The sequence below is a fragment of a genome, unplaced genomic scaffold (genome assembly GCF_019419815.1).
Source record: "Pyrus x bretschneideri cultivar Hongxiangsu unplaced genomic scaffold, Pyrus_bretschneideri_v1 Contig8, whole genome shotgun sequence".
Classification (NCBI taxonomy): Eukaryota; Viridiplantae; Streptophyta; class Magnoliopsida; order Rosales; family Rosaceae; genus Pyrus; species Pyrus x bretschneideri.
This window is the reverse complement of record NW_025999820.1, coordinates 7230989-7254045: the sequence shown is the minus strand read 5'-3', so window position 1 is coordinate 7254045 and position 23057 is coordinate 7230989. Positions and strand designations below refer to the sequence as shown.

The 23057-nt window shown below is 36.6% G+C and overlaps 3 protein-coding genes and 1 non-coding gene across 6 annotated transcripts; 1 reads left to right on the top strand and 3 right to left on the bottom strand.

Annotated features, from left to right (window-relative positions):
- Positions 1-41: 41 nt before the first annotated feature.
- LOC103939203 (vacuolar sorting protein 39) lies at positions 42-6902 on the bottom strand. The gene is made up of 12 exons (XM_009349260.3): positions 6370-6902; positions 6064-6275; positions 5704-5835; positions 5469-5612; positions 5267-5379; positions 4082-4511; positions 3203-3532; positions 2417-2638; positions 1671-1913; positions 1130-1582; positions 829-927; positions 42-567 (listed from the first exon to the last, which is right to left on the bottom strand). Exons 1-12 carry the CDS (start codon positions 6803-6805, stop codon positions 367-369), a joined length of 3015 nt encoding a protein of 1004 aa, XP_009347535.2. The 5' UTR covers positions 6806-6902; the 3' UTR covers positions 42-366.
- Positions 6903-8035: 1133 nt separating this feature from the next.
- TRNAI-UAU lies at positions 8036-8109 on the bottom strand. Its single transcript has one exon. It is a non-coding gene; the product is annotated as a tRNA-Ile (tRNA).
- A 571-nt stretch (positions 8110-8680) lies between these two features.
- Positions 8681-11407, top strand: LOC103939202 (protein AE7-like 1). 3 transcript variants are annotated; one of them, XR_007255024.1, is made up of 7 exons: positions 8681-8875; positions 8985-9090; positions 9233-9332; positions 10113-10158; positions 10610-10714; positions 11042-11106; positions 11196-11407. XR_007255024.1 is itself a non-coding variant. In XM_048575494.1 (6 exons), exons 1-5 carry the CDS (start codon positions 8764-8766, stop codon positions 10708-10710), a joined length of 465 nt encoding a protein of 154 aa, XP_048431451.1. In that variant the 5' UTR covers positions 8681-8763; the 3' UTR covers positions 10711-10714; positions 10840-11008. The 3 variants fall into 3 exon arrangements, 2 of the variants coding, with proteins under 2 accessions (XP_048431451.1, XP_018500978.1); XM_048575494.1 differs by lacking the exons at positions 11042-11106; positions 11196-11407 and adding an exon at positions 10840-11008; XM_018645462.2 differs by lacking the exons at positions 11042-11106; positions 11196-11407 and having other exon boundaries at positions 8685-8875; positions 10610-11008.
- LOC103939200 (phosphatidylinositol transfer protein 3) lies at positions 11399-14538 on the bottom strand. Its single transcript, XM_048575495.1, is given in 8 exon segments — positions 11399-11807; positions 11809-11973; positions 12396-12641; positions 12755-12826; positions 12828-12844; positions 13225-13405; positions 13622-13721; positions 14254-14538. Coding segments are annotated over 7 exon segments (843 nt in total). The 5' UTR covers positions 13649-13721; positions 14254-14538; the 3' UTR covers positions 11399-11672.
- Between the last annotated feature and the right edge of the window lie 8519 nt (positions 14539-23057).

Genomic DNA, 23057 nt, shown 5'->3' with positions numbered 1-23057 from the left:
CTCGAATGCAAAGCGACAGGCAAATTAACGTAACTAACTGACGTAAATCATTTCTGCTCGGATTTTGTTAACTCAATAACAAGACTGGTTTTACATTTTACAATCTTTACAAACGAAGCTATAAATAACCAACAACGAAAACTCACAACCCCGCTCTCACACAATCTACAATAAGTCTCCTCCAATCATCGCACACGGTAGCCACATAGAGCAAAACCTAACTAGTGGAACCCGGAATGCTTGGAGTGCCCGGCAAAGTGCAGAGTGAAATCACTTCCTTAAAGCCGAGGCTCGTGCATGAATTACAGCATTTGCTAACCGAACGTGGAGGAAAGCGTTTCTTTTAGCCACATGAATGCTTGATTTTCATATCTTCCATAGCGGCGATCCTCTGCCCACGGTTTTCATACTTTGCGAGTCTCTAAAGCACACAAAGTGCACTAATGTTTTCCCGTTTGGATATACGGCAAAGACACTGGTTCCTATTTTCTTCCTGCAAAGGGAGCACATGCTGTCACTGGTGACCTTCACCACACCCTTCCTTTGTTCGTAGAGTTCATCTTTAACCTGTTTCAGATAAACATTTATTTGTTCGGGTAGTGAACTACGTTTACAATCATAAACATAAATAACTGGGTGAGGAATCTCAACCACATCAAGAGCATTTGAAATGAGCACTTTGAGATGGTACTAAATGAACGAAAGGACATGCGGCATGGAGACTAAACTAGAACACATAACTAGGGGTTCAGTATCATCTGCAACAAGATCAAGCCTAAGACACCTACTCGTTGCCAAACTTAGATTCCAAGCACGATATATGCATACCTGCAGGTTCTCGCTTTGTCTCAAACTCTTGATCACTGAAAGGTTCCTGTACGCTTCACTGGATTTCCTCAACAGGGGTCCCATAAATGGAAGCAAGTGCTGCAGATCAACAATAATAACAAACAACTTCAGCATCGATATCAGGAGAAAACCATGCTTGAACAAATCAGATTAAAGAGACATCAACAGCAATACATTAATCTAATATTTAAAATTTAGAAATATTCTTTTCCACTATTGGCAAACACCTTGTGTTGTGGTCGATAAAATCATATTCTTTGAGAATTAGTATAGTGAATACCTGTAGCTTAGTTTCCCTTGGCAAAAGTTTGAGTGCCTGAGCTCCATTTATTCTGTCCCACCTTCGGCTCAACAAATCAAGGACCTCATCAAGCATGATTGTTGACCCTCCTTCCTCACTAGATTCTTCCGCATCTCCATCGCTCTTGCTACTGTCAGTGCTACTTTGACCGACTCTTATGTCAGGTGCCACCTCTATTGCAGCAATTTTTTTAGCACCACGCCCTCCTTTACTTTTGACCGTATTTGCAGAACCAACCTTTGGTGTACCGATGTTCTGAGGTGATACTAAATTTGTAATTCGCTTCTCAAAGTTCTTGGTTGTTTTCCTCGGATTAAGATAAATTTGTAATAGAGTTAGGTATATATTTCCGGAAGATCTTGAAGATGGTAGATGAACTAAGGATTCATACACACGATCACAATAGGACAGTGCCAGCCCAGGAACATGTAGCTACAAAAGTCAAGAACTTAATCAACTCAAACAGGATCTGTATAATATACAACGTATTGGTTATAGGATGTGAACATAGAAAAAATACCTTATGAACATAGAGAGATAAGGCAAGCTCATGTTGGTTCATTTTTCCCAACAAAATTGCACGCTCTTCATATAAAGCATCCGTTGGAAGACGTTTCAACAAAGCCTCTGGATTATATCCTGAGATACTCTCTAAAGCAGACAATAATTTCTTTCTTGTTGAGGAGTAAGTTTGCTCATCCCATTTCTGCTGAGAACTTAAATCTGCATACCAGTCAAGTACTTCTGATAGATAGATATGTACCTGCCATGCACTAAATCCATTAGAATGCAGTTTTGGCTGGTAAATACCGGCACACTACTTGCATCACCAATTCACAGAAATTACAACAGAGTAGCTGAAATTGGCATCAGAGATTTTTTTCCTGCCCACTAGTGCAATAACTAAATTAAAAAATCCAATCCGCTTGCCTCTTTTAATTTAATTGATAGCTACTTTTTGGAATTGGGAGTCCTATGGATTGCTCTTATCTTATGCCCCAGATCGGAGGAAAAATAGTGTTGTAACCGAAGTAGACTACAGAACGGGTGTGGGGAAGAATCTCGCCAAAGGTTCAATTTCTGATTCCTTTACAACGGTTAACTCAAGGGATTCGATTCTCTTTTACGCTAGGTGAGACCGAGAACTCGATTGTGGGTAAAGCCTTAGTTATCTACCTTTTTAGCTTCTCGGCAATTCCAAATGACCCTAAACTTCCCAACTAATAAATTGGTCTTATTATTTGTGAACAATGCATACATCCTTACCATTTCATTTTGCAAATTTCCGGAGATTCCATTTTCATCCATTGCAAACATAAGCTCTAAGTATGTGGCCTGCATGTTTGGAGCATGCTGCTTCAAGTAAGAGTTGACCAGGTCTGCTGGAATATTCCCATTCAAAAAGAGCTCAATTGTCTGCGTTGGACAACTTTCAAGAACAAGCATTGAATACTCCAGGACCAGCATGGGATCAGTCCCACAAAGAGGCTGCACATAAGAAAATTGGTCAAATACTTTAAGGTAGTTTACACATGTTTTGGTTCCTGATAAAACAAGTAATCTTAGCAAATATTCAAGTTCCTAAAACAACATATTCTCCAAATGAAAAATGAAAAGTTATATGTTCGATTATAACACATCAAACTTCATCTGTTGGATGGAACATTCAAATATAGTTCTTTAGTTCTGAAACTGAACCCTACATCACAATTTTCAGTTCTATATGTAACAAAGTACATGGAAAAACATAAGATGATAGTAATGCTGAAAAATTTGTAGTGTTCAGTGGAACAAAACAAACTCAGAGGAAACGTGGAATTAAATAAAAAAATTAGCCCGCCTTTCATAGTTGAAAATGGTCAGGCAACTTGTGCTTTTACTTAGCATTTAAATTATACACCAAGGATTTCTGTAATGCTACCATCTCGTTCCAGACTCCAAATGTCAATTACTGATGAAATATAAAGCTTTCATACCACTAACTATTCAAATTTCTGAAATATGACTAGCAGATTCAAGATCAAAGTCATCGATCAGATGGAGAAAACCTACCTTGAGATATTCGACAATTGACTCAGGCTTTAACTTTTGTATAAGTTCAGTTTGCACTTGGTTAGATTTGGAATCCTCTACTAATTGATGCAAGAGTTTTAGAGCTTCGTGGTGCATTGAATTGCACCTGTAAAGTTCTAACAAAGCAGCATAATGATTGTTTTTCTGGAGAATCTCCTCGCATATTTTTACATCGCAGTAGTTAAGACCTTTCAGTAATTCCAAAGCCACTGAAGCCTGTCCAGTAAGAAGTAGAGCTTGGAGTAGTGCTGTATCCAGGATCGCTGCCATCTCCCTAGCACCAGAGGTAACTGGAATGCTACCACGCCCCTTAGATACCAAAGATAATGTGAGGTTGATATCACAAATGAAATAAATGATAGCGACTATATAAACGTACAAAGATGTATTCAAGTTGTGAAAATCCAGACAGGCAAATGTACACACATAAGGTCAAATATTGGAATTAACTGAGAAAAACTAACTTTTGACAGTTGAGTTATGCATGTTTGCAAACAGGTTAATCTAATTTAACAAAGCATGGTTGCTTTTGACAACCATGTGCATCATACGTAGCCAAGCTAACTTTAATGAAGTAACCAAAGCCTATGACTTTCCGCATTAAAAAAGCATAAAGGAACAGCACTGGTAATAATATATATCTCTTACAGTCTTACTCACCAAAAAGAAGAAAAAAAAGGATTATTTCTTAGTTCGCAACCAAAACGTCATAATATCTGTGTTCACAAAATCTAGAACGCTGCATTTAGTGACACAAAATCCTGATCACACGTTCATAACCCATAGAAATTTGTGTATCAATACCAGATCACATAGTGAAATATTGGAATCATATATAAACAAATATAATTAGTTTACCTTGTTTGATTTCTTAAACCTAGATTCATAGGACACAAAATTGTCTCCAACAGCATCTAAAACAACCTCTTCTGTCCCCTCAGCAGTGGCCTTTTCAATTATACCATATCTTTTTTTCTGTAAGAACTTTATGAGAGCCATAAGAGTGTTATGGCTCATTTTCTTGGACTCGAGTGCTGCACTCTCCTCAGATTCCAGTAGTGACGGCAGAGAGTGTTCCATATCATCTGATATACCAGACGAACCTCTTGAGAGATATGGTGAATCCCCAGAAATATCCATTAGCTTCTCCGGCTCAGCAACCATAGTTGTCTTTGGAAGAATAATAGATGGATACAAAGAAAGAACATAGGTTATATCCACTTGAGATGCCACAAAGTGCTCCATGGCGTCCTCATAGGCCCCATTATCAAAAAGATGATGAGCATATCTGTAAACAATAAGCACAATCTCCTTTAACATATAAAATTTAACAGGCATAAAACAAGCATGAATTTGATGCAGCACCAGGTTATAAATTCAAATCTACTGACTGCTTTGCACAAATAAAAGTGTTTTAAGAAAGCTTGGTAAACTTTCACCTTAGTTAAGCATTACATGGCATACTTAAACACTGCCTGATGTACTTCAACTTTAAATTGCGTATACATATACATACATATATATACAAGTGTGTGCATAAGACGGAAGGCCATATATATAACCTTTGATAGACGCGATATACAAGCAATCACAATAATGTCTCTTCCCAAATCACTTCCTGATTTATCGAAAGTCAACGAGCATGTAATTGTATATATTGATGTACCCATGAATCTCAATATCAATCAAGACATTTTACCCAGAACTTTATCGCTTTCCAGCCATGTGGCCCTGCCTAGCAAAAAATAGTATTACATGTCCAAGTGTGCTAACAAATAAATTTCTCCAGCCATGTGGCCCAGCTATTGGCAACTCCAGAGTCCAGACTTATATAGCTCCAAACCCAAAACTCTCTCCTTTAACATGAATAGATCTAACCTTACATTGATGTAACCATTTATATTTGTGATTAATATACAAGTCCGTTTCTACCATATGCATGTTAGATGTAAACACAAACACATCAATTTTATTGCAATTTTAGACCAATACATTTGTTTATTCATATAAACGAAAAGAGAAATGAAAGCAGAAATTATTCACCTCATATGAATTGACCCCTCCTTCGCAGCTCTAAGACTTGCTTCTTCTGGAGGAAGCATCTTACACAATGCCAATGCTTCGTCAAAATCGCCAGATGCTGTTAATTGTACAATCTGCAAGGCAAAAACACAATTCTCACCTCCTTACCAAAGAAGATGGTGCATCTACAATAGAAGTTTAGCACATAGAGCATCAGGAATACCTGAGCGCCAAGAGGAACAGGGAAGAGACCATAAACAGCATTCTCTAATGCAACAACTACAGCGTCATTGCTCTGTAGAATACGACGAGCATTTCTAAGAACAACCGTCTGTATCAATGGATAGGGATCTCGGAGCGACCGTACCTGCAAAAGAAGGCATATCTGGCCTGCGTCTTGTAAAATATTAAAAGCAAAAATAAGTACTTCTTTCTTTAGGAATATGAGGCCAACCTACCTCGACATATCTTGGTAACAGAGCAATTGCATATGGCTTCTGAACAACAACAACATTCGGGGAATCTGACCAACAAACCCTGCCTTCTTGACAAAGCTTCCCGTTTTGGTCCACAAAAACCCCAATATTATCCTAAAACACGAGAACATGGTAATCACTAATCAGTATTGCTTTTAGGAGTCCTTCTACTATACATCAATGTACAGTATACATTGCATTTTCACTCGCTAAATTTGTTTGGATTCTTCCGGGCACATCCAGCCGTTAAATTCAGCGATCATACATTGATGTAATCTAAAATTTTTGCGCTTTTATTCCGAAAAACACAAACCAAATGGGAGACGCAACAAAAGCAAGTACCTTTCCGAGAAGAAGCTCTCCGGAAGGGAGAGAGACCACCAATGGCGGCGCTATCCTCCCCGATGGAAACACCTCTGACAGTGCACCATTTGAAGAATTCAGTATCATATACTCTCTTCTAATCCCTATACATATATTCTCACCACACCATGACATCGACTTCACCACATCCGGAACCCCAAATTCCTTCACTTCCACAAACCCTCGTCCCCCTAAACACATTCAATTCCCAAATCATTTCAAAATTCGAGCATTTTCAACTGAAATTCCTAAAAAGATAAGAAATTAATAACTCATGTGAATTACCGTCGTGCCGGAAAATACAGACCCGCTTCTGCCTCGCGAAGCAGAGGAATCCTCTGCGGTCGTCCCACGAGTAGACATTGGCGCCCTTCGCCTTCGTGATCACGGCGATTGTGCCCAAGTTCGGGAGGCCGTGAAACGCAATCGACTCCGAGAGGGAAAGGAGGAGCTCTCGCGATTCCAGGACCTCCATCGAAACCAAGGGCTTCTTTGAGAAACCGGCAACGTTCCTCTCCAGCGCGTACTGTTCCTTCTGGAGCTTGTGACGTTGGTAATCGGACGGCGGAGAGCGGTCGGAGCCGGAGGAGTCCGGAGCGTAGATTTTGAGAGATCCATCGGAGCAGCTGATGAGGAGCTTCGGTCCGTACGATTCGATGGCTTCGATCTTCGTCGGGCAGTCGCTGATGAGCTCGAAGGAATCATAGGCACTGTGTACCATGCTGTCGTTGTCCTTTGATCGGAGTTCTTTTTGGCTGGGGTGATTAAAGAGCGAGTGCGTCGTACGACGCCGTTTCCGTTGTCTAAGCTTATTGGAACTTATTTCATCGTGACTCGTTTCGATATGCTTTTATAATGCTTGAAAGCATTTTAAAAAAAAATATTTTTGAATTCCAAAAGCACTGAAAGTGCTTTCAGCAAGAAGCATCACTTTCAGTATTTTCCTAATATTTACTTGCATCTTTACTAAATGTTGGTTTTAAAAATATTTTCAGCAAAAGCGTTTTCAGTTATTTTAAAAGCACTTCCAAATGAGCTCATAGATTCTTGCAAGTGGTTTTTTACCATAGTGGTGGAAAGACGTTAAGTCCTTGCATTCACGGCATGGGTTCAATCTCTATCGATGACTAATATAATAAAATCTATCATTTGATAAAAAATAAAAACTTTACTATATTCTTTAAAATTCATATTTCGCTACTTAACTCTTAGAATTACGGCACTTATAAGCCCAAAAATTATGTATCAAAATAACAAAGTATTTTGGGTGATTTCAATTTGGTCTTAAACTTTTTAGAGCACTCCAAATAGTAATGTAATATTTCATTGACGTTAGCCCAACATGAACATATAATTATGGAGTCCTAAATCCCCAAATAGGTCATTTTAGCTAAGCTAAACTTTAAGTTTGTTGCCAAAAATAACGTGAGTTCGAAAACAGGTTTCCCTTTATTATGCACATCATTACTTAATAGTTAATACTAATGATCCAGCAAATGTTTAATTTCAAAAAGTTAGAAAATTATGTAAAAAATTAATTAATTCAAAATCACTCGTAAAAAGTAAATATTTATTCCTAATTAACCCCAATATGATTTCTCTTAGCATACATTTCTAACACCACCACATCTCTCATGAGAAAGAAATTGCAACACGAAATTTTTAATTTTACACATGATTTTGTATTTCATGAATTCTAAATAAAAGTATATGATGATTAATTTTACAACTAATCTTGTACTAACCACCGTCTATTCGTTGAACTCACACATTCAATAATTAAAATTTGGCAAAAAGTTGGTTATGATTAATTGGCTCGTATAAGTGTAAGTGGGAATCGGACGTAATAATAGCATGTGAGTGCCTTCTAATCCATCCGTGGACGTAGCATGTGAGTGGATGAACCAAAGTTTAAAAATAGAATGAAAAAAAATAGAAAAAGACAAAAAAATGGTCCCGGCGGGGCTCGAACCCGCGACCTTCGGCTCATAAGACCAACGCTCTAACCAACTGAGCTACGGGACCACAATGTTTATTTTTCACACAATATTATTAATGTACAAAAATGGATTCGATTATTCTCACCGGCGTGAATATTCTGTTTTATTTGTATGATATTGACAAGTGACAACCGATTGACCTAAGACTTCTAAGTGGGACACATGGCTTATTTTTAATTACTTGTTATATAAAAAAGTAACTGATAGACTAATAGTACAAAAATAAATGAATAAATAACCTCACCAACTAGAGCTCTTCAATTGGAAGTCTTAATTCGAAATCGGTTGCTGGTGTGGAACATAGATTTGAAGAGGTTGAAATATTTTTATGAGTTTTCCTAGCTTTCAGTAGAGATGGATAATCATAACTTGTTATTGGTTGTCCTCTTTAAAATGAAAAAAAAAATAAAAAAAAAAACTAGAGCTCATGACCAGGCTCTTGAACTGGCCGTCTTGAATTCAAAATCCGTTATTGGTGTGAAAACTAGATTTATGACTGTGAGTTTTTTCAGGCTCTGAAAATGATGAATAATCGTGGCATACTAGTTATCCTCGTATAAAAATAAAAATAAAAAAACCTAGAGCTCGTGACCACGTAGGTAAAGGTGGTTCGTGAAGTAGAGAAAGTAAAAGACTTGGACTGGTGTGTGAGCTTGTAAAGAGAAGGAAGAAGAAGAAGATGACGTTGGGTCTGATCAATGCCAACCCCGTGGTCCACGCTAAGAAGGAAAGGGTTGCTCGCACCGAAGATCTCCACGCCGACGACGCCGTCGATCCTCTCGATATCTATGATATCCTTTCCCATTCCATCTCTTACCGCCTTCTTTTTTTTCCTTTTTTTTTTTAATTTAATTACGTGAAATTTTGCTGAAATTTGTGATCTTTGACTGGAAATTGCAAATTTCGTGAGGGATATTAGAGATCCGGAGCACCCCTACTCGTTAGAGCAGCTCAGCGTGCTTTCGGAGGAGTCGATCACTGTGGATGACAAGCTCGGCCGTATTCTGTGAGTATCATTTCTCAATTTTCAGCTTCAATTTTGTTTTTTTTCTTTTCTTTTTCCTGGTAATTTGGATTCTGGGTTTTTAAAGAAATCACCAAAGTTTTAATCTTTATTTTTTATTTTATTTTATGAAATTTGGTTGAAGGATAACTTTTACGCCGACGATTCAGCATTGCAGTATGGCAACAGTGATAGGTCTGTGCCTGAGAGTTAAACTGAAACATTGCTTCCCTCCTCATTACAAGGTCCGTCAGTTTGCTACGTTAGAGATTTTGGTGCATTGAATATCAAGCGATTAATTTATACGCCGCGTCCTGTTTTTGTTATGCGAAAATTCTGTGCTCCTTTGGTTTTTAGTTACGACTCTGTCAATGGCGGTAGTTGCAAGAGGACCAAAATTTGATGCTGGTTAGTGCAAACACTCATGGTGCTAGATGAGACACATCATTCCTCTTTTTTCTCTTGTATAGTTCTTGTTCAATTATCATGCTTGTTGCGTAATGCGATGGTTGATGTGTACTTGTTACATTCAAGGGATGATTACGATCGTGTGTTAATTGGCATATAATGTGATTGGAAAATGTGGTTTCCCGGCACTACTCCAGCTATGCGTAGTCTCTCTCATTTGTCATAGACCCCATAGTTTTCCATCCATTTTTTGAGAGGGTTCACAGAGAATCTACCCTAGGGTTTTTACAAATTATACTCCCTTGTGAGTTGTGACCGCCAACTTAGCTATCCCCCATTTGGAGTTGCTCAACTCTCTCCCTCGCGCTAGCAGTCTTCCGCATTTGATCTTTAGCATCTTTTGATCCCCTTATCAACGCATAATTGACCGCATATTTTGACCTAGAACCATTTACAAATCAGGACTTTTCTTTGAGCAATTGGTGTATGTTGAGAAATAAGTCTGAAATGGTAATGAGAAATCACATTATACAAGACTTCATCAGGGTGGTTATCTTTCCATATTGTAATTGTTTAGCTATTTGCTTAACCATATGTTTGATGATGCATTACAACAGGTTGATATTAAAGTATCTCCAGGATCTCATGCAGATGAAGAATCAGGTAATCTCGTTTTCCCTGGTCTTCTGGAAATGGCTGTTGTGAAGTACCTAAGGAATTGTTGGAATGATTGTAACTTTGTATTGTGCCTAGGGAGTTGTTGTAACTTTGTATTGTGCCTAGGGAATTGTTGGACCAAGTTGTTAGATTGGTATTCAACCCACTTATTTTGCTTAATGTCTTTAGGCTGGAAAAGAAAAGATTCGGTTATATCTCTAAGTAGTTTTGAGATAAATGTTACCACTTACCAAACCGGTTTTTGGTGCCTCGAGATGTATTTGCTCAGATACACATGATCCATCAGTGACACCTATCTTGGCTGTCATTGGTAACATGTCAAGTATCATGAATGCATCAATCGTAGTTTGTGAATTTCCAGCGTGCGAGAAGTAACTTTTCTTCATTGCATTTTTGACATGTGAGATTTAAGGTTTGTTTCTTTCCATTTTCCTAGTTAACAAGCAGTTGAATGATAAAGAAAGAGTTGCTGCTGCCTTGGAGAACCCCAACCTTCGCCAACTTGTGGACGAGTGCCTGTATTCCAACGAACTCTGACCAAGTAAACTTCATAGCTCAAAACCCACTGTACAGAAGAAACCTCAGTAATACATATGCTATAAGAACATGCTTTGTTGTAATATTACTCGGCATGTTTGTCTCTTATCAAATGGAGTTGCTTTGCAGTTAGTGGCTTTGTTATGTCTACGTGAAATTCAGCTGCAAAGCTATCATGTAATATAGTAAACCAGAAGTTGCATTATTTGGTGACTCATCTCGTAAGCTATGTACCTTGTCTGTAGGCTGTATTTGGATTTGTGTAATAATATCTAATGCGTTTCAAAGTGGTTCGTCAGTTGTAGGTCTTGACTTGTTTGTTTTCCTTCAGAGCTCTTGCCTTGCATCGTGGTTCATACTCGGGGCAATCAGAAAGTAGAGCCTCTTAGGCGAATGGTTAGTTTTTCGTAGTTTCGGATTTCTTTTGTATGAAGACGGAAATGAATGGCTGAGTCAATGTGCTTGTTTTCCTTTTTGGGTATCAGGGAGTGGGAAGCGAACAAGACTTCGGGCGTGAAAATAAATGCTCTTAACCATTTGAATTAGACTTTTACGACCTGCTAATTCAATGTCAACGTTGCCACGTTGATATCTGGCAAGTCACATTTCAAGGCACTGGCATACCATCGACAAGTGAACTTTGCCTCATGACGGATGTGAAATATTGCAGCAATTGGAATGGTATATAGTTCTTAAATCAAGAGAATAAAAACCCATTAAAAAGATAGAAAAACATCACACTGTACGTTTAAGTAGAGAACGTCAGGAAAACAATGAGGTTATCGATCTCCCCCGTAGTTACCAGTTAAGTACAGTAGTACAAATGCTTATTAACCTGCAGCGAGGAACTGAACCACGAACCCTCTCGCTCCTCATTCCGAATTCAAAACTAAAGACAGCTTGTAGTACTCATTGTACAACTTTTAAATTCTTACTATACTCCACTGGGCCGGCCAGGGTAATCAGCTAGCCACGGGTGCAACGCGGAGAGGCTGCGGTGCCACCTCTGCTCCAGAATGCCCATTTGTTATATGGAAAGGCTTCTCATCAAATCCCCAGAACTTGGCAGTTTTCACATCATCCTCCGCCATCATTCGTAGAAAACTCCTCGTGGTCATACTTTAGGGTGGCTTGTCCCCCAAACTCGCTCGGAAGATTTTCAGCATCAAAGAATGTCTTCATGAGCTCCACACTTTCTTTACCTTTCGGGTATACAAACTTCACCTTCTGAGAGGTCTTGGCATCCAGGAAGTACTTGACGGCCTACGGAAGTGAAAGGCAGCAGGAAGATCATCAAATGACAGATATAGTTGCTAAGCTACAAATGTTGTACCACTAAATATAATGTAAGCGAACGCAAACTATAACCAATGCCAGATCATATCAAAATGAAGTTTTTGGGTTTACGTCGAGGAGTTTAGCTAGTAGGCCGGCATCTTTTATTGACCAAGCTCGAAGAACCATGTTCGAAATTTTTATAATGGTAGGATAAAAAATGAAAATGAAGGATTACTACAATAATCCCAATGAACCCTCACTAAATTGCCTTCCAGTTGAAGTTCTATTAACCAAACTTTTACATTCTGAAAAAAAAAAGTTGAAATATTGATGCTTCAAATTCAGTTGAAGTATGGTGTGGGAACATCCGTGTCAATAACATAAAAATTGCCATGAAAAGTTCATACCTTCCAGAATGCCTGAAAAATTCTTGGCGGGTTATATAGAAATGCAACCGCAAGCCTCTCGGGGTAATGGTTCTGTAGAATGTTAATAATATCCCGGGCTGTCTTGACACTGACATTGGTGTTGATTGAGAATCCAGTGAAGTCAACCAACCATGACATCTGTTCTTGACCTTCGGGAAGGTTGAGGACACCATTTTCTATAAGATAGACTAAATGGCGGATATTATCTTCGGGCGAGTTTGTGTTCTGAAAGAACAAATAAAAAACAAAAAAAAGAGAATGAGTTAAATCTACTAACTATAAGCTTACTGAAAGTGTAACCATGTTTTAGGGGGTGGGGAGGATAGCCTACTACGGACCTGCTGTGCTGGCCTCATTATAAGCACGCTCCTCCCAAGTCGATCATGGAACTTAGCTCTAAATACTTTGCCAGGTCTCACCTTCATGCGCTATTTCAGTGCTGAACAATGACATGTTTCAGTGGTAAGTACAAACTGAAATCAAACCCAAATAGTGAACTGAAAATTTTCCTAGTGAACTAGAATTAATCATCAATAAGTATGACGGCGATAGCCCGTGCAATGCACAGAAGTAAGCTGCAGATGATGCAAATGAATTAAATGAACGCAATTCACGCGCAATGTGGTTGGAGAACACCATCTGAGTCCATATGAAGTTCTGATTCTGCCATATATTTGATGCAAACAAAATATACAACTCAAAAGTTGATCAGTTTATGCTCAAGCAGAATTACCAACTTATTAAGAGAAACAAACAGTCTACAAATAATCTATTTCTAGTTTGTGAATATCATAAAAGTTCATCCAACTTACCCAACGGGTTTCTTCAGGCTTATAAGTTGCCCTCCATTTCAGTGTCTCTTCAACCATTTTCTTCGCCTTCTCAAGATTCCAGCTCCGAGCTTCCAAATATCTCCGAAGGCATCCATCGGTGCAGTACTTCAAATTGCGTCCAGACAGGGGCCCAAGTGCTGCCCTGAGTTCCTTGACCTGAATGTACATTCGTGTCATTCAACGTCAGATTTCTATATTGCACACTTCCATCAAAATTGGAAGGTAAGCTTTAATATTTTTGGCTGACTTAACAATTATGATCATGTGTACGCCAAAGAGGCAGACCGATTTACTTGAGATACACAACACCTTTGGATTGCCAGTTGTACACTTTGATATTACTACAAACAGAAAAGTAACTAAATTTGTTACCTTTGCATTCTTTTTGTGCAGAATCATCCTCAGGGGTTGGTTTTTGAGATTGTCTTCTCAGAAGATACATGTTGCTCACCAATTGCCTTCACTTTTCAACCTACAGTAAATAACAATGGTAAATAAAAAGTTCAAAAATAATGGTTTAAAACATTCCTCTTTCAAATACAATTACACACAACTGAAGAAAGAAAAATTCACCCACTTTTTCCAAGTAAAAAATCAAAAGCATTGAAAATTACATGGGAAATTAAATTACATGATCTTCAAGTTCAATCTAAATTCACCAAATATTTAACCACAGCAGCTAGTTTCACATTTGGTCAACTCCCTCAAGGTAAAAACGATCACACTAATTTCCAACACAATCTTTCACCAAAAACTAATGATTTCTAACACAATCAGGTAAAATCATACAAGATCCATTTGGAGAAATGGACAAAAGGGGTGTAGCTACAATCATTGGATAATCATTTGGGAGTGACAGATCCACTAAAAAAATCACAAAACATGATAAAATACAAAAATAGCAAACTGGGCAAGTCTTGGGCAGCTGTGTAATTTACAAAAGCAGCTGAAAAATCTCATCTTTATTGTTGGGAACAGAAGGAAACGAATAGCTTTGCACGCACCTTTGGGTTGATCAGAGAGAGAGAGAGAGAGAGAGAGAGAGAGAGAGAGAGAGAGAGAGAGAGAGAGAGAGTAAAATGAGAGATCCCCTTGGGGGAGGGAGAAGCAATAGGTAGCTTTGTGCTTAGACTTTTACGGCAATTAAAAATGTTCTAGAGAGAGAGAGAGAGAGAGAGAGAGAATGCGTTGGTTAGATGATGTTGATTCTTGACGTTTTAGGGGGTGGCATTTACCGGAATTTACCGAACGAGAGGAGGATTGAGAGCAATGGAAAGGAGAAGGGGATTGAAATTGTGAAGGGATTAATGGTTGGGATTTATATAATTCTGGCAAGGAACTGGTGTGGTGATGTGTGTGAGTCGAGAGAGCCGAGAGAGTCGAGGACACCAAAGTTGGCTACTTTTTGGATGTCAAGATCGGCGACTGCGACTGACTTCATCAAAGTGGGGAATGGGCACTGCCAGCCGCCCTTGCTTCTTCCACCGTTCACTTCTCTTTTCTATTTTCCTCTCTGTTTTTAGTTTTTTCATATATTTATTTATTTCTTATTATATGATCATTTATTATCCTATGAACCAGGAGGATCTCGCCAGATGGTTTTTACGAAGATTCTGAAAATTCTTCAATAATATCCGTTTATTATATTTACTCAAAATTGAATACATTATGCGGTCAGAAATATTGTAATTTTTTTTACTCAAAATTGAATATAAATAGTACTTGATAAAAATTGGTCGCACAATATACGATGAACGGATGTGATTGGAGGATTCTCATAATCCTCATAAATAGGAATCAGCGAGGATCCTCACTCTCTTGTGAACGTTACCACATTTATTTTCTCTTTATTTAATTATGATCGTTATTTTCATTTGATTTATTTAATTCGTCAGTCATTAATAAAAAATGTGTGTTAGAAGAGAATAATAGAGCAGGGTTATCATTTCTAAAAAAATTATACATGATCTTGCAAAGGATCAGAGGTTCAAGGTTTTTGTGGTGTCCTCTGAAACCTTCTTCCTTCCTTTCATCATTGGTGTCATCAGTTGGTTGGATTCATAGTTAACCAGGATCAGGTAGAACCATATATTTCGTTAGTAAATTTTTATTGCGGATGTTTTTGCTCATCATGGCCTAATTGTTTTTGATAGTCATATTTGAGAGTATTATATTTCCGGTTTTGCTCGGACTGCTTATTTCTTTGGCTGTACAAGAAATTGTTGTTTTCGTGATTTCTCTATGTGAATGGAGTTTTTCCTCCATCAGAAAAGAAAAAATAGGGTATCTGCCAGAAAATATTATAATAAAATTTCACGGACTCATGTTGGTATTGCACGACTGAAATGAGGAAAGGAGGTGGTAGATACAAATATTTATTCATGTACCTAGAGACTAAAAGGAGACCATTTTAAAATATGTGATCCAAAGTATTGTTGCAATATTTTAATTAGGAAAGTGTTATTGGCACTCCAAAATTCTCATTCTACATCCCTCACAAGTGTATTTTAACAAGTGTATTTTATTTCTAAATATAGAAAGTTTGGAGTGTAGAATGAGAAATTTGAAGTACCAATAACAATTCCCTTTAATTATTTAAATTTCATCTAAAACTGTATTTTCATATCATTTATCACATTAACAATTAAGGTTTGGGTTATCATTTTCTTCACCTATAAGTGAGAGTTTTATTAAATTTTAATCTCATGAATAGCGAATTCGATACTAATTTATTCTCTCACTCCTTAGTATTCATATAACGTTGTATACAAAAAAGGGAGATGTTATAGCAGTTTAAAAATCTCATTCTACATTCCTCACAAGTGTATTTTTCTTTCTAATTATAGAAAGTTTGGAATGCAAAATGAGATTTTTGGAGTGCCAATAATAATTTCAAAAAAAAAAGGTTTGGTTATTGGTAGTTGTCTCCTTGGTTGGAGGAAATTTTATGCTCAACTCACATAAATGCGAGCCAACAGGATCCTCTCCGGATCCTTTTGGTGAGGATCCTGAAGATCTGTAAATCGTGTTCGTTCATCGTACATCATGCGATTAGTTTTTGTCAGATACTGTTTGTATTTAATTTTAAATATGATTTCTAACCGTACGATATACGATTAACGGATATGATTTACAGATTCTCGGGATCCTTATAAAAAGAATCTGAATTCAATGCAAGAACGATGTATGTACTTGTGACGACCTTGATATATAGTTGTGATGGACTCAATTTTGACAGTGAAATTCTTTTCTTTGTTTTGTGTGAATGAATTTAGAAAGTGCCATATTATTATTTGTTTGCGACACTACGATCTTTACTGTGTTTTCTTTTATTAAATACCTATTAGTGTTCATTTTCTTTACATATTTATACACATTCCTAATGTTTTTAGAAACGTTTTCTTTAAATAAAAATAAAGAGTTTCTAGAAACGTTACTTACCATATAATAAATTATTGTCCTTATACTAAGAACCATGTGATATTTCTTGGAATTATTCTATTGTATAGATCGCCGTTTATAGTGGAGGGAGAACATTTTTATATTCAAATTCGCATTCAAATGAAAAAAAAAAAAAAAAAACAGCATTTTTTCTCGCTTCGTTTTGTTCGATATCAAATCATCGTCCAGCTCTTTTTGTGCAAATATATCGTTATATGAAGAGAAAGATACAGAGAGACAGAGAAAGAGAATAATAGAAATGCAAAAGAAAAAAAATGAAACTTGAGATTAGGTAAGTTAGTTAGAGAAGTTTTTGGTTTTGAATTCTCTTTTGACGAGAATGAAACCTATTACCTTAAGATGAAGAAAAATATTACTAGACTACAATGTTAAGTTGCAAAAAAAATCATATGCTTTTAATATTATAAAAATGTACGGTATATGGGGCAGTTTCAGGCCAAGAGTGCTATTACTGTTCTGCCCCATCGATTTTAAAAATGATAGATCCCCACGATTATCCATACCCAAATGACAATCATAAATCTTTTTCTCCGCAATAATTTCCTTTCCAGGAGGATCCGCTCCCGATCCTCTTTATGAGGATCCTGGAGATCCTCAAATCGTGTTCGATCATCGTATATCGTGTGGTCAATTTTCATCGAGTACTATTCGTATTTAATTTAAAATAAAAATATTTAAAATGATTTTAGGCCGTACAATGTACGATGAACAAATACGATTTAAGGATCCTCACGATTCCCGCAAAGAAGATCCGAAAAAGATCCTCATTCATTTCCCTTTACATTACGCAAATAACGTGTGTGATAACTGTAGTTGAAAATTAAGCAATCACGGTGAATGCCTCTTTAATTTTTTATGTTTTAATTTGTGCCTATAATTCTTTAATGACGCATGAAACACACCAAAAATCAACCAGTATAAAATAACCAAAACCATATCTGCAATACACACACATATTATTAGATTGTAATTTATAATTATAATTTAGTATTACGGTCTAATAGTATTCTTCTTTACTTATAAGTAAGAGGTAACTTTGATTCTTGTCAAAAGGTAAATTTGAACCATTGCTAGCCCATGAGGCTAAGCCCACCCCCTCCCTCTTAGTGTAGATAATATCGTTTGTTAAAAAAAAATATATATATGTATATACAGGGTATCAGCTCGTAGCTTCACCACTTCAGTCTACCTTCCAGGAGCCGAGAAAATTTAAAGAGACATTTCAGTCTTTCCCTGACCATCATCATCATGTAATTCATCAACGATAAAAATCGAACTCAAGACATGCCGTATAAAATAAGAATCTGAAATTCGTCATCAACTAATGAATCACCTCATAATGATATAAAGCCAGCTGTGTTGAACGTAGGCCTTGGTTGTTATGACTTGGGATCTCCGTGCATATTATTATCATTATTATGACCAATAAATGGGTGAAGAATTAAGAAAAGCGACTGGAAAGTGGAAACCTCTTTTTGTCAAAGGTGTAATTCAAGTCAAAAGCCCTTTGTGGAAGAGATTTTTCAATGTGATTGAAACACAAAATAGTACATCACGTGTTATTATACAAATGATAGGATATGTGTGTTAAAAGTTAATAATTTAAAAAATAAAATTTCTCACTACTTATATAGAAACACGTAATGCATCACTCGTGTTCCGATCACAATAAAAAAAATTCCTTAGTGTGAGGGGATCTCATAGTCCACGCGTTACAAGTCAAGCCAGAGGAAGAGATAAATTGTGGTACCCGGCATATTCTTTGGGGTTTAAATCAAGATGATGCCATCATAAAATGTCAAGTATAAAGGAGAGATTTTTGAATAAGGGCGTCGCATAATAACACAACTCTCTAAACTAATGTGCGTGGGCCGTTATAGTGTCACTTTACCGTAAGAGTTGTTCTATGCTCAAAAGTATGTAACATATGGTTGACTTCAGCTGTAGTGAAATATGATTACTTACCTAATTTAAGTTTACCCAACATAAACTAAGGTTGGTGGGGTTGGGACCAAAATTCAACGTGACTTCGACCCAACATGCTTTAATTTAAGGTTGTACCTTATGAAATAAGCACGTCTGTCATAAAATTAATTTAGCAATGGATGAAAAAACTCAAAGAAGATGACATCACCCAAAAACAATGTTCAAGTCATTGCAGTTTCAATCCACACCCTGCGATTTTTACAAAGGGCCGGTTCAACGAAGTTTGATAACTTTTTTTTTTTTCTTGAGTTTAGAGTTTAGGGTTTACGGTTTATGAATTGTAAGTAAATATATAGAACACTCCATACATGAAAACCAATAACCACACTGAAGTTGATACAGTGGAACTACCCAAAGCTCAATGGAATTTACCAAATAAAAAGTTAGCTAGACTAATACACTTGCATTAACTTTGGTAAAATGCACTTTTGAGGTGCAAATTTAGATCACAGTTCATGGGATCAAGATCCTCTCCTGATCTAACAGTTCAGTTTGCAACCAAGCAATTCGGATCATTCAATTTAAATCTTACAGTCTTTATTAGCTCATTTCACTGGTCCACATTATAAACAATCTCTCCCAACGCTCATATATCTCCTCTCTCTTGAAAGCTTCAGATTCCTCAATCTCCAATCTCTAGAATGTGAAATCCGGAGACAATCTCAATGTCAATTTGTGACCACATATTCAGCATTTCTCTAATGGCTTGAAAAATTGGCAATTATTTCAGATTAAATAATTTTACGAAGTGTTTCATTTTTCAGTTCCATATTACTAAGAGGTACGGATGGATTCCAACAACCAAACAACTCAAAGCCACAACTACTTGCCCTACTACTCTTCCGACTTCAGCTTACAAATAACTGCCAAAGTTCACCTAACACCATCACTTTCACTTCCACTTACACGACACACTAACCTCCTCAAATAAAAGCAACAAGCCAAAAAACAAAGAGACTTACATGAAACGTGAACGTTAAAAAGACGGTGTCTTAAACAAGGTTCTAAAAGACACTAGACGCTAGTCGAGGGGCAGATTGGGGTCTAGCGTCTAGATGGCTAGGTGGTGGCCTAGGTAGACTAGGTGGATTTAAGTAAATTTCTTATATTTCATGTAAATAAGTGTCTGTTTATACTTAAAATATATATAAACTACAACATAGAATATATATAAATATAGAATAATATATATATATAATATAGAATAATATATATATATATATTATTAAGTATTGGAATATAATGAAAATATAGGGAACAAACATATAATGTATGTTCATTTAAGTATTCAACATTCAACAACTCTCTTACAATTTATTGAAAAAATTAATATGCAAAATGAAATTTATCTATTTTCTGTCTATGTGAGTCGCAACCTAGGCGGGTGCCTACGCAGATCTAGGTGGGCTAGGCGGGTGCCTAGACGGTCGAGGCAGGCTTCTCAGCAAGTCTAGGCATCCTTTCTTAATTTTCATGCGCCTAGGCATTAATCGAGACAGTGACCAACTGCCTAACGTCTAGACAAGAATTTTTTGAACAATGGTCTTAAATGTATCATGCATGGCTGCGTGTTTTGCTTTTACCACATGATGTCTTATAATTAATTTGAGACATTGCAACCATGACGTCAGAGACCAATAGACAATCACCTTAGATAGGCACCGAGTCAAGATTAGAAACAAACAAGTAGTAGAACACATGACAGAATATAAAGCAAGCAGAAGATGAAGGACAAGTCTTAAATGGAAGAGCTGGTAAATTCCTTTTGAATGCACTTTTATACTTAATAAATCAAAGCAAGATATAAATTAGACATTAAACATGAAAAAATGTTTTGAACTAAGAATTTCCGAGTACCAGGAGATTTATGCTAGCATTAAAAGGTTTTAGTAGTCATTTACAAATTCTTCAGAATTCCTCGCAATCTATTAGTTTTTTTTATTCTTGTTTTTAATATTTTGCAATGCATTTCTTACTAACGTAGCTTAAATCTCGTGCAACTGAGTTATCCCTGGTCCCCAAGGGGATACAAAGCTAAGCAACAAAGCAAAGACAATCTACGAATAAACGATCACTAAACCGAAATAGGGAGTTGAATAAGCATTGTTTAAAGACAGAAAAAATTGCCGTCACATTGGCTACAATGGATATGCTCCTCCACACTACAGCTTGAATTTCATCCTCGCATGGATTTGTATAAAGAGAAAATGCTAAATAAACTCTAAACTCATTGCCAACTCTCTTTGTCTTTGTCCTTCTACCTTGTTATGAAGATGCAAACCAATCCTCTGAAAGAGCAAAGAAAGCAACTGAAACCTCGAAATCCCCACTTGCTTCATTCTATGCCTGAAAGGATCAAGGACAGAGAGACAGACGAAAGTCAATACAAACAGAATGACTAACCAAAGTAAGTTCAGTTTCATCACCTAGGCCAGACCGAAAGCGGAGGCCTACCACTAAGTTCAATCTCTATCGACAATGGTCCCAAATGCCTGTCCTCCTCCAAGAGCATAGTCTTTTAGTGCTTTCTTCTTCATTTCGAGATGCCTGAATCAGGTATCTAGTCTGATAGGTAGTTGTTAAGTTGCAAAGTAAGTCGAGTAAATTTACCTTCTTAAAACAGATATCCAAATATTATTTCTATAGAAATTGTCAAACAATATCAATTACTTTTCTTTGTCACTAACGACAAAAACACACATACGACGTACAAGAATTGGCCCAAAAGAATCCTAGTTTTCAATTTGTAGTGTATTTTATATATATATTTTTTTAGTCGAAAAGCTCTTCAGAAGTTTAGCTGTAAAATGTAAAGAAGTAAATGAGACAAATGTGGTTTTTGAGTGTCGCCATTGAAGATACTCGAGAAAGAAATCCACTTTCAATACGACAAAACTTTGTCTCCTTCCTTTGAGAAGAAAAAGAATATTCTTGCTCCCCCTGCCATTCATTGTCCCAAAAATAAAATCCTACATTTGAAATTGTATATCAACTAGATTAAATCGAACCCATTAACTTAAGACGGTGAGAAAAGTGCACTCTAGAAATAGGTACTCCTATCTTCCAACAAATAACAATTGGACAAGCATGGAAAAATTAATATGTTTTTCTGTATTTTAAATGATTACTTGGTTTATATAAATAAAAAAAGACCAGCTTGTGGCTTCATCACGATAGTTCAATTTTCCGGATGCCAGAAAGACTTATAGAGGCATTTTAACCTCTCCTAACCACTATCGTGCGATTCACCAACACCAAAAATCAAACCTAGTACGTGCCGCACGAAATTCAAGCCTATAATTCATCAACTATTGAACCACCACGTGATGATTTTAGATGATTACTTCTCAATACGGTGTTAAATTGTATTTGCAGGAATAAAAAAATCCACCATACTACCAGTGTCCCCTAATAACAAGTGGAGGAGCGAACATAAATGCGTACCAAATAGAAAATAGAGCAGCCCTTAAACAAACCAAGGGCCAGACCATCATGACCAAACAAATTCAACGACAAAAAATTAACAAGATGGGAAGGTAAAAATAGTTGTATAAATAACGTTTGAAAATTAATATAGTGTAGCATCTGGGTGGATTCGAACCGCCAACCTCCCAAAGCCCAAGCCAAGGGCTCTGAGCGCTCTACCATTTTTGAGCTTACAGATCTTTTCAAACAAGTCAAGAAATTCAGTCAACACACGAGCATACCTTGTTTAGGTGAAAAAATAAAAAATTGAAGCAACTTTGCGCAGCCATTGGTTAAACCAAATTTCAATAATATTAATGCAAACTTGTTCCGAGTCCCTCATTTGATATTTTTATCGTAGTCAAAAAAATTGTGGCAGAAGCCAAAAAAATTATTTTTCAAGTGGCATACGACGTAGAAATTCTGAAGAGGTAAAAACCCAGCACCTTAGTTCGGAAAGAAAAAGACCACAATAAAAATAAGGACTGACTTGAAATTATGGTGCTTTTGAAAAAATATAGTTTATTAATCTAAAACATCAAATGGGTGTGTTTTTTTTTTAACTGTTGCCAATGAGAATTAAAATGGAAATGTAAGATCACATTAAAATTTTATTATTTTGAGTCATTTAAAAACATAAGCTTTAACAAAAAACCAACAGTATTGTTCACTTTAATAAAAAATCACATTTTTACATTAAAAAATCAATCTTAGTACTATTTGTTTTACTCTTTATTTTATCCGTATTTTTAAAATTCAAAGTTTTCAAATCCTTCTCATTAGTTTTCATTTTAAAAAATTCACAGATAAAAGCTAGTCAAACACTAAACAATTTTAATTTACAGCTGTTTATTATCACATAACAATAGTACAATATCCCTCTCTATCGTTTAGT